At 34.9% G+C, this 12,386-nt stretch overlaps 1 protein-coding gene across 4 annotated transcripts in view; it reads right to left on the reverse strand.

Moving 5' to 3' along the window:
• Positions 1 to 394: 394 nt before the first annotated feature.
• Positions 395 to 12,386, reverse strand: part of LOC150099367 (U3 small nucleolar RNA-associated protein 14 homolog A) — a 247,894-nt gene continuing 235,902 nt past the window's right edge. For all 4 annotated transcript variants that reach the window (XM_090403927.1, XM_090403929.1, XM_090403926.1 and 1 more), the window contains exon 16: positions 395 to 685. In XM_090403927.1, coding sequence (XP_090260053.1) covers positions 449 to 685 — 237 coding nt within the window. In that variant the 3' untranslated portion in view covers positions 395 to 448. The remainder of the gene's footprint in view (positions 686 to 12,386) is intronic.

Here is a 12,386-nt window from a genome sequence, read left to right on the forward strand (position 1 = left end):
ATATCATCAGGAACACTTTGTGGGAAATGTCTACAAAGTCACCTAGGGTCGGAAACGACTGAAGGGAAAAGCCACCACCATGTCATCAAACATAGTGCTGCTAATTTTGTTTGTGCTGAAGTTTTAACTTGGCACTATAATATGTTACATGACCAGAAGTTTTAACTTATCAATGAAAATTATGAAAAAGAAAGAATAATAAACTTTAAAATTTCAAGAGCAACTAATTTTTGCTTACAGATAGAAGATGTGAGATTGCAATTATTAAAAAGGAAAGGAGGTTAACTGGTGAAATGAGACATAACTGCCTAGCTTTTTCAGTAGCTTAAGTGCTTGGCAATTCATGAACTATATTAAAAAAAAAACATAACCAATTTCATTTAAATCTGGATAGATTTTATTTATATAGATACATGTATATATATATATATACACACACACATATACATTATGTTTTTTGAATGTTCTGTTTTAGTTTTTTCTTTTTTTTGAAAGATCTTTTAGATTCTTCACCAGAAACTAAATCAGGATCCATTGGTTCTATGATTTTCCCAAGTTTTGTTAGAATTTCAGGGGCAGTGAGTTTCTGAAAGGCAGTCTCTGACGTCCAGGTAAAACCAGCTGGTTGCCTGATACTACTTTCAAATTGCTGAACACTGTTGAATGGATATGGCAGGTCACTTACCTAGAAAATAATGTTCCATGAGTTATTACTTCATCAGCAATCATAAATAAGTAAATTATGTGATAATAATTTCAAAAAAATTTTTTTTGAACATTCACTGCAGTAAAAACGGAGAATAGAGAAATAATGCATAGGGAGATATATGAGCAAAATATACTAACATACATAAATCAATGTTTACACCAGTCATAGATGTTTTAGGATAACACAATGTTCCCCTCTAAGTTGCATGAGTATGTGTGCATGCAGTGACTGAGTTGCTCTTGCACACATTGAATCGCCGCTGTGCAGGTTCAAAATTATTATTTGCACAGTTGTTTTGGTTTTCCTTTCCTGATGCTCTATGTATTCTAATTAATGTTTATCAACAGCCATTGGATTAGTCCAGTTAGGTCATGTAATTTGGTTTGCCAGCAAGCATCGCTAGGAATAAAATAGGTGGCCTTCCTATTTTCAAACAGATGGAAAAGTGATAATTGGCTGGAGCAATTACTTTACTAGAGTCATCTAGCTGCAGCAGCAAAAACCTGAAGTTATGTGAGATAGATTCAAAGCCCATACGAAGGTGACAGGGTTTTGCATGTATATTACTAAAAAAACTTTTCGTGTCGTGCAGCTGTCAGGTTGTATAAAAATTTTTGCTCAGAGCAGTAGCAGGTCTGTGCAGCTGTTAAAAAAAAAAAATTAAATTAAATTAAATAAAAAAAATTAGAGGGAACATTAATTAACTAATATTTTCTTGCTTAGATTAATCTTTCTTTGTAATTAATGATTCCTTTTCACACAGCTAAAAACCTTGCAAGAGTTCCACTTGCCATGGAGAATTCTTCTACATTTTTTTTTTTTTTTTTACAAATTTTTCAGTTATATGATATATTTCTCAAGTTTTTGAACATGGGGAAAAAATATCATTTCCTGATACTATAAACAGAATAACATGATGCAATTTAGAATTACTGTATAAATGAAATAAACCGAGGTTACAGCGAAAAGAACTTATATACTTTGCAATACGAGTTGTCAAAAAAAGGTGCACCTATAAATTACTTAAATATAAATATAAAGAGCCAATAGGCTTCACTTTGGCAATGTAACATTATTTAAATTAAGGGGATATTAAATCCCACATTATTTCAAAGCCGAATAAGAAACTCAAACATCGGAATCAAAGAGTTTCATGCCAAATATAGTAAACTATAAGAGTTTCGGCAGATTGTAGCATAAGCTAAAGCACATAGTTCAACACTAGGGCAACTCTATAATGATGACCTTCCACTATAATGATGTTATACATTATAGTGGAAGGTCACTACCCAGACTGGTTTCGACCTTTATTGAGGTCTCATCAGTGAATAGGTAGACCTAGATAATACTGAGGTTATAGGGGAAAGAATTTACATACTTATATATGCTACAATCCGCCAAAACTTTTATAGTTTACTATATTCGGCATGAAATTCTTTGATTCCAATCTCCGAGTTTCTTATTCGACTTTGAGATAATGTGGGATTTAAATATCCCCTTAATTTAAATAATGTTACATCACCGAAGTGAAGACTATTGGCTCTTTATATTTATATTTAAGTAATTTATGGGTGCACCTTTTTGACAACTCATATAGCAACGTATATAAGTTCTTTTCGCTATAACCTCAGTATTATCTAGGTCTACCTACTCACTGATGAGACCCCAATAAAGGTCGAAACCGGTCTGGATAGTGACCTTCCACCATAATGTATAACATCATACATCCATCTCCTAGAAGATGTGTTTTACATTATGGGAAATGCTGAGAATAATGATCAGAACTTCACCCACCTTTGCTACGAGTTGCCTTAGCTTAAGCTACAATCTGCCGAAACTTTTATAGTTTACAATATTCGGCATGAAACTCTTTGATTCCGATCTTTAAGTTTCTTATTTGGCTTTAAAATAATGTGGGATTTAATATCCCCTTAATTTAAATAATGTTACATAGCCGAAGTTAAGCCTATTGACTCTTTATATTTATATTGAAATAAACTGTATAAACACTGTAGAAAACTGTATAAATGAAACTGAAAATGGATTGGCATGATTATAAACTAGGAACCATACTGAGAAGAGAGAGACAGTTTCCTTTAAACTCATGGCTGCAGGTCAAAAGAGGGGAAAAAAATTGTATTGGATCAAAAATATGGTATTGCTGATTCAAATGATAAAAGAAAAAAAAAAAAAATACGAATGAAAACTGTAGGCATGAGCTGCACATTATGCAGAACACAAATAAGAACAAAGCTTAAAAAAATTATTTATGAACATTGAATTAATCCAGCAATAAAAAAAAAAAAAAAAAAATTCAAAACTATGAAAACAGGAAGAAACAGCATAGAAAACTTCAGCTGCAATTTGAATGGAGATTGTATAGAACAAGAAAATATTTCAGCTATTTAGGCACAGTTTTTAGTCGAGATGGCAGATTAAATGTGGAAATAGACAACAGAATAACACCTGAATAAAATTATATGGAATAAGAGAGAAATTAGCCAAAACATCAAACTAGCAGTATACAAAACAGTGTTCAAACTAGTTTTCAGTTAATGATCTGAGAGTTGGGTTAGAAATAAAGCACTGTATCAAAGACTTGAGACCATATATAATGAGAACTCTGAGAAAAATTAGGAGTGAATAGGTGGTATCATTGGCAGAATAATATTAAAAATTAAGATAATAGAAATGAATTTGACATTATTAGCATTCAAGAATGTGTCAGCAGAGCTAATCTAAGGCGGTATGGTTATTTAAATAGAATGGGTGATGAAAGGCTAGCAAAACAGATGTTTGGTGCTACAATGGCAGGAAGAGACCCAGAAGGAGACCAAGATCTAGGTAGACTGATTCAGACCAAAGTGCCTTAGAAGCACATAATGCTAGATATTGCTATATTGGAGGGCTCACAAGTAATAGACTGGTTTGGAAGTTAACTGTTGATAGGAGATTAATAATAATGTAAATTTAATCATGTAGTGCTGTCATAGTAGCCTGAACACCCCTTGAGAGTACATATCAGGAAATCGATAATGACGAATTAATATAACAGAATCGGCCAGCCTGGTTGGCTAAGTAGATAGCGCATCTGCTCTCCAACGTGTGGCAGTTTCGAATCCCATGGTGGCATGGCTGCTGTGAAAGGCATGCTAGACAATTTTGTCACTCCATGATAACAACGTTCAACAATGAAAGAACATCAAGGCATTGCATGCTTCGATTAGAAAAGAACTGCGTTCAATTCCCATTGTGATAAGAATAATCTTTATATGGGCTTCTTCAATTGAAAGTGAGTTAGTCAATCTCATATGGAGGTAGTAGGATTTTTCTTCCTAGAAACTAGAGTTTTTCATCCCACATCTCATGACAAATTGGCCATGAGAATACACACAATTTACAGACAAGTACAGTTGGTGGTGGTAGTAGTAGGCAGTAGATGGCATTGTTTGTTGATGGTATTAGTAGTTGAAGGATTAAACAAGTGGGATGATGAGTTGGGTATAGCAGAGTAAAGTGATCTCCCACAATAAGTCCTTGGAGGTCATCATCACCCTGACATGTACCTTCAAAGGGCGTACAGGAATTGATAGTACTACATGAAAAAGTTACATCATTACTAACTTCATGTCAACAATTTTCCTCCAAATTAATCTGTTACCTACCAAGACTCCAATATTATTGGATCTTATATTTCTGCCTTATAAGGCACTTCTAACTGTATCAATCTACCAAAAACATTGGTCTTCCTGAGGGTTTTTTTTTTTTTTTTTTTTTTTTTTTTGCACTATCCTGGAAAAATATTTGTTTGCTAACCTTTCCTCTCCCATTCTGTTTAAATGACCATACTACCTGATAGCTCTGCAACACATTCTGGAATGCTAACAATGTCTAGTTATTTCCTAATATCCTCATTTTTAATATGATACTATCATTGATGCCATCTGTTTACTGTAATAATTTTCCCCAGAATTCTCATATTCTTGTCAAAAGGCATTGATCAAGAGATTAATTTCTAACCCAGTTTGAGAAATGAGTTAGAAATAAAACTATAATTTTCATAAGTTAAAATTGGTTTGAATGCTGTATTGTATACAGTTAGTTTAGTGCTTTGACTAATTTCTCTATTATTCCATATAAATTTATTCCGATGACTTTCTACCATGCAGGTTTTGCTCTGTTGTCTATTTTCATATTTAATTTGCCATCTTAATTAAAAATTGTGCCTAAATAGCTGAAATATTTTAATTCTTCTACATCCTCCATTCAGGATAAAGTTGATGTTTTCAATGTTTTTGCCTATTTTCACTACCTTTTTTAATACTGATTTTCATATCAAATTTATTACAATAAATATTCAGTTTAGTCAAAGAATCTGCAGACTTGTACTGGATTCATTTAGAAGTACACCACCATCTGCATAAAGTAAAGAGCAGATATTAACATTTCCAATTCTGATATCAGGTTCAATACCACTTTCCTTAATAATGTGATCCATATAGATGAATAAGAGTGGAACAAAATATGCACCACAATGAATTATCATCAAATCATTTTTCTCTATTTCCTTCACCTAATTACTTACAACTCAAATATATGCAATGCACTGCTCAATATAATGTCCCATTTACATCATTTAACTGTAGCATTTTGAACAGCTTTTCTTTTGGCACCTTGTTATATGCCTTTTACACATCTATAAACTTAAATGGGGTCCTTAAGGGTCAAAACTGTATAACTGAGAGGAGACCTCCACATAACCTTTAAAGGAATGCGGAGAACCGAAAAGGGCCTATGACCTAATGTCCAATCCTCACCTTCTCGTGGTGCACCCTGTGGGTATCTACTTTGATACTGAACGAACGAGGATGGGCTGGCAATTTGGGATTTAACCGACCAAATTGTATTCTTATTGGCTTGAAACAATATACAAAATGATGGTACAATATGACAAAATTTCATACCAGCTGGGGTGTCACCCGGTTAAACATGACCCCCATTGTTTTCGCCAGGGAACCAGGGCAAACAGCGAAAAGTCAGCTACTGGAACAAATCTGAAAAAACACCCCAACTCAACATCACCAGAGTTAAAAATCGGTACTATCAACATAAGAAGCCTGAACGGCAAAGAAATGGAGCTAGCTGAGAAATTAGATAAATACCAGATCGACATAATAGGGGTGATTGAAACAAAAAAGACAAAAACTGGTGAGATCTTTCTGAACAATAAATACAAAATATTATATTAACGAAATGACAATCAAGGAAAAGAAGGAGTAGACACAGTATTCAACACAAAATACGAGTAATATTCTTATATGGCAGGCAGTCTCAAATAGAGTGATGTGGGCTAATATCAGAATGGGGGAATTGGACAATGAGACTTACTTGTGCCTATGGTCCAACAGAAGATTCAACTAAGGTAGAAGTGGAGGAATTTTTTGAGGCTTTAGAAAAAGCAACTGACACAATGAAAAAGGAAAAGTTGGTCCTTGTTGGGGATCTAAATAGCAGAGTAGTAAATGATTGTCAGACATACAAAAATATTTTGGGAAAATTTGGAGAAAAGAGCAAAGCTAATAATAATGGCAAATATCTGTTGGATTTCTGCTCAAGACATGGACTGGTTATTGCTAACACCATGTTCCAACATAAAAATGTGCACAAATTCACATGGAGAGAAGAGGCAAGGAATAAGAAAAGTCTCATTGACTATGTTATTGTTGATAGTGATGTTTTCTCCCTGGTGCAGGACACCAGAGTGTATAGAGGATTTGAAATTGGAAGTGATCACTATTTAGTCTTGAGCAGGATGAAATTGAATTTCGTATTGAAACGAATAACATGTAAGAAAGTTTTAAAGCGAATAAAAGTTGAGCAGCTCTCAGATGGGAACTGTAGACTAAAATACACAAAGATTATTGAAGAAAAAATGAAAGACTTTGAAAACAGGAACCAAACCTTGGAGATTCAGTGGCAAGCGCTAAAGAAAACTTTGATTGATTTAGCCAGAGAGGCATGTGGTGAGGTTGTCTGCAAGGATAGAAAAACCAGAACTCCATGTGGACACAGGAAGTTAAAGAGGCAGTGAAGGAAAAGAAGAAAGCATATCAAACATTGCTGGCAAATAAGTCAGCTTGTGCTCTTAGAGAATACAGAGACAAATGTAAGAAAGCTAAACACTGTATAAAACTAGCTAAACAAAAGTCATGGGAACACTTTGGCAAGAATATATAGAAAATAAATATCAAGAAGGTGGTAAGATATTCTGGAGGTTGTTGAAGAAGCTTAGAAATGGAGAAAAGAATACTGTAAAAGGAGTTAGAGATGATAAAGGTTACATGAAAATAGGAGAAAAAGATATCCTTGAAGTATGGAGAAATTACTTTGAAAAATTGCTAAATGAAACAAGCAGTGATAAAAAACACACAACAGGCATAGAGTCAGGAATATATATATGTACTTGAAGTAGAAAAAGCCATCAAAGGCTTGAAATGTGGAAAGGCAGCAGGAGTAGATGATATTCGACCAGAAATGCTGAAGTATGGTGGTATAAAAGTCTTACAGTGGCTGCACTGCATAGTTCAGTGCCTGGACAGAGTTACAAATTCCTGATGATTGGAGTAGAGCTCTCATAGTACCCATATATAAAAAGGGAAATAAAACTGAATGTGAGAATTACAGAGGTATATCCCTACTGAGTGTTCCTGGTAAGATATATGCAAGAATGCCTGAGAAACGGTTGAGAAGAATTGTGGAAAAAAAGCTTGGTGAAGAACAAGCTGGATTCATGTCAAATAGAGGCCGTCAGGACCAGAACTTCACTTTACGACAAATAGTGGAGAAATCATGGGAATATAACAAAGATCTCTATTTAAGTTTTGTCAATTTGGAAAAGGCATATGACAAGGTGCCAAGAGAGAAGCTATTCAATACGCTACAGTTATATGGTGTCAATGGGGCTTTATATCAAGCAATACTTAATCTGTATTTGAGTTGTAAGTCAGCAGTTAGAATTGAAGGAAGTACAGGAAGATGGTTTAATGTTAAATCTGGCGTGAGACAAGGATGTGCATTATCCTCTCTGTTATTCATTATCTATATGGATCACATTATGAAGGAAAGTGGTATTAAACATGATATCAGAATTGGAGATTTTAATGTCAGCTCTTTGCTTCATATAGACGATGATATACTTCTAAATAAATCCGCTACAACTTTGCAAGAGCCCCTGACTAAATTGAATAACTGTTGTAATAGATATGGTATGAAGGTGAGCATTAAAAAGACAAAGACAATGAAAATAGGTTGAGAATGAGAATTGTTGAAAATGTCACCTGTGTTGTGAACGGGGAACCTGTGGAACAAGTAAAACATTTCAGCTAGGCATGATTTTTAGTGAAGATAGTAAATTAAATATGGAAATAGACAACAGAATCAACAAAGCTGGTATGGTAGGATGTCAACTGAATAAATTCATATGGAATAAGAGAGAAATTAGTCGGAACACTAAATTAACTGTATACAAGACAGTGTTCAAACCACTTTTAACTTATGGATCTGAGAGCTGGGTCAGAAGTAAAGCAATTGACCTAAGACTAGAGACCGCAGATATCAGAGTCTTGAGAAAGATTAGAGGCGTGAACAGACGGTATCAATGGCAATATCATATTAAAAATGAGGATATTAGGAAAGAACTTGACATTGTTGGCATCCAGGAATGCATTAACAGAGCTAATCTGAGGTGGTATGGTCACTTAAACAGAATGGGTGAGGAAAGATTAGCAAAAGAAGTGTTCTCTGCCAGGTTGGCAGGAAAACGACCCAGAGGAAGACCAATTTATAGGTGGACTGATATGGTACAAAGTGCCTTAGATGACAGAAACATAAAATCTGATAATGTTGGAGTCTTGACAAGTAACAGACTGATTTGGAGGAAAATTATAGATAGGAAGTTAGTAATGATGTAAATTTTCCATATAGTACTATCATATCCTGTACATCCCTTGAGGGTACTTGCAAGAATTTGATGATGATGATGAAAAACTTAAATACAGATTCCTGTTGCATTCCCATGATTTCTCAACTATTTTTCAAGTTTATTTGGCCTGAACCAACTTGTTCATCTCCATGCTTCCTTTCCAAAATTTTTTTTTAGTCTTTTCTCAAGTATACTTGCATAAATCTTAGCAGAAACACTCAGTAAATTCATCTGTAATTATCACATTGTTTTATTTCCCTTTTTATACATTGTACTATATGACAGTTCTACTCCAATCATAATTCGACCGTGTGACACAGGGCTTCTGAATTATGCACTGCAGCCACCAAAACTTTTATACCTCCATATTTCCTCTAGGAGATAGATGAAATTTCTTCCAGGAAATAGATGAAGCTGGAATTTAGAGAAAGTGGTAGACAGATAGTTGCAGTTTAGAGGGCATTAAAGATACCAAGCAATTTTACAAACTAATCCTTTTTCCCAAGTAAGTAAACAAACAGGTAAGTCAAGTTTGCGTCTGCAGCATTTTCAGGTCTGAGGCAACTCGCAGTAAAGGTGGAGTAAGCTCTGAACACTTTCCTTAGTATCTCCAATAATGCAAAGCACTCTCCTTGTGGATGTATGATGCTATGCATTAAGGGAAGGGCTACTACCAGACCGGTTTCGACCTTTATTGAGGTCTTGTCAGTGGGAGCCAGACCCTGAGATGCCAAGGTTGAAGTAATGCAGAACTTATAAATTTTATCTATACGAGTTACCACAAGGTGCTTTGACCTTATTGAATAAAAATCTCAGGATGAGAGAAAGATGTAGGAAGTTTTTTACCTTGGGTATACTATACGTTAAAGATACCAAGCAATTTTATAAACTTGGTTTTAATCCTTTTTTCCAAGTAAGCAAACAAACAGGTAAGTCAAGTTTGCGCCTGAAGTATTTTCAGGTCTGAGACAATTTGTGGTAAAGGTGGAGTAAGCGCTGATCACTTTCCTTAGTATCTCCCATAATGCAAAGCACATCTCCTTGCAGATATGTATGATACTATGCATTAAGGGAAGGGCCACTACCTAAATCGGTTTCGACCTTTATCCAAGGTAAAAAAACTTCCTACATTTAAAGGGCATATTGTTAAAGTTGCTAAGGTAGCTCATAAGATTACTTAGATATTGAAGAATATGCTAATACGAGGGTGGTCTGAAAAGTTCTCAGCCTCAACAATAGATGGTAACAAGATTTTTTTTTTCTAAGTTGGTACATCTGTCATAAGCATCCATGTGAAATTGCAAGTCATTCTATCAAGTAGTTTGTTTTATAAAGCTGTCTGAAGCAAAAGTGTTGTCTGTATCCCTTGAAATGGAAAAAATTGGGTATCGTGCGGTTATAAAATTCTTTGCAAATGAAGGTTTAATGCCGATAGAAATTCATTCAAAGTTCATAAAAGTGAATGGGCACACTTCTCCCTTCATTTTTGAATTAAAAAATGGGCTGCCGAGTTTAAACATGGCCGTACCAGCCTTGAAGATGATCCATGTGAAGGACATCCAAAAAGTGTAACAAGACTATTTTTGATTCATTGATCAAGGGCATGATATGATATCGGATGACTGGCAAGTCAAAGTGCATGAAATTGCTGAGACTATAGGCATTTCAAAAGAACATATAGCATATATTTTGCATGAAGAATTGCAAATGAAAAAGCTTTGCGCAAGATGGGCGCCAAGCTTGTTCACAGCAGATCAAAAACACACTTGCATGGAAATCTCTGAACAGTGCTTGGAGCATTTTAACAAGAATAAAACTGATTTTGTGCATCGATTTATTACTGTGGATGAGACTTGGATTCACCATTACACACCAGAATCCAAACAGCAGGAAAGCTGTTTGGATTCTGTCATGGCATTGGTGTTTTGGGATGCTAAAGGCATTTTCTTGGAGGAGACCATACTCCTACCAGGTGTGTCCCTTGGGTGGCAGATGAGGGAAGCCCCAACGAGTTGCTCCGAATAAAGAATAAGGAGCCGTGGACCAAAGGGTGTGGCAGAGGAAAGGCAAGCTGGCCTCACTAAAATGCCAAAAACTTATATGGATTACACGATTACTGGGAATACATCTCGCACTACCGCATACGAGGTAGCCGACGTGCCAACACGAGCCTCAAATAGTGTTGGTGAGAAATCTTCTGTGGCCAGCAAAATGTGATAAGTATATAGCTACTGTAAATATCACATCTCTATACAAAGCAGGAAAACTCCTAATTCTACAAGAGAATCTGAAAAGGATAAAGTGGGATATCATAGGAATCTCAGAAACTCACTGGACAGGAGAAGGATGCTTAAACATACCAGAGGGCAAATTATTCTATTCAGGAAGAAGCGACATTGTATATAGAGAAGGAGTTACAATCCTAATAAAACAAAATCTTATTGCAAGTGTAACAGTGATTAAGCCTATCTCATCCAGAATAACAGGAATTAGACTAAAAGCCAAGAAAAACAACTACACATAAAGGTTATCCAGATTTACGCACCGATCACAAGTCACAATGAAGAAGACATCGAACTATTCTACAATGATCTCCAAAAAGAAATAGACAATAGAAACTCCAGAGACATCCTACTCATAATCAGAGATTTCAACGCTAAGATTGGAACATTCAGAGAAGAGTTAAAAGATGTAATGGGGAAATTTGGAATTGGAACCGAAAATGAACCGGGAGAAACTATGCTCAATTTTTGCAAAGAAAACAACCTTGTCATCTCAAACACAATGTTTTACCATAGACCTAATTTTAAATACAGCTGGACCTCACCAGATAGAGAAATACAAAATTGTATAGATTAATTAGAAGTAAATGGAAAATCTTAATCAAAAACGTAAGAATGCTCAAAAGCCTAGATCTGGACAAAGACCACGAACTCCACTCTGCAACAATGTGGATAAAATTCAAAGCAGACTATAAAAGAAACAGAATTGATAAAATTCCACATGGAAGTTAGAAAATAACAAAATAAGATTAGACTACATTAGGAAAATTGAAGGACTCAAACAGATGAAACCGAAAACCTTTGGAAAATAGGAAAAGAAATATTAATTAACTGGGCAATGGAAACTTTAGGAATTTATAAGAGACCCAATAATAAATGAATAACATCTGAAATATTAGAAAAATGTGAAGAAAAAAGAAAACTAAAAATAAAAATAAACAGACATACCTCAGAAGAAATAAAAACAACTCAAAAATGAAATTGATAAACTCTACAGACAGGCTAAAGAAAACTGGCTAAACAAAAAAGCAGAAAAATGCAATGAGGCATATAAACACCATAACTCAAAAACATTACATAACACAATTAAAGAAATTACAAAAAACTTTTCACCACTAACAATGATCAACCATCAGGGCGAGGAAACGGGAAATCCAAATGCAATAAAAAGGCAATATGGATGGAACACTACCAAGAAACCTTTAAGAATGAAAGCAATAACTACCTAATAACAAAGCCCCACGCTAACTCAAGACATGACACCTTAATGATCCTTCCATTGGAAGTGGAGAATGCTCTAATGCAAATGAAATCTGACAAAGCACCAGGGATAAACCAAATCCCATCAGAACTCTGGAAAGAAGGAAAGCAAACAACTTTAAAATTCCTGACCACACTTTTCAACAAAATCACT

Source organism: Typopeltis vanoorti, chromosome 14 (assembly GCF_054136105.1).
Source record: "Typopeltis vanoorti isolate ZY-2024b chromosome 14, IOZ_Tvanoo_1.0, whole genome shotgun sequence".
In the NCBI taxonomy this organism is placed as follows: Eukaryota; Metazoa; Arthropoda; class Arachnida; order Uropygi; family Thelyphonidae; genus Typopeltis; species Typopeltis vanoorti.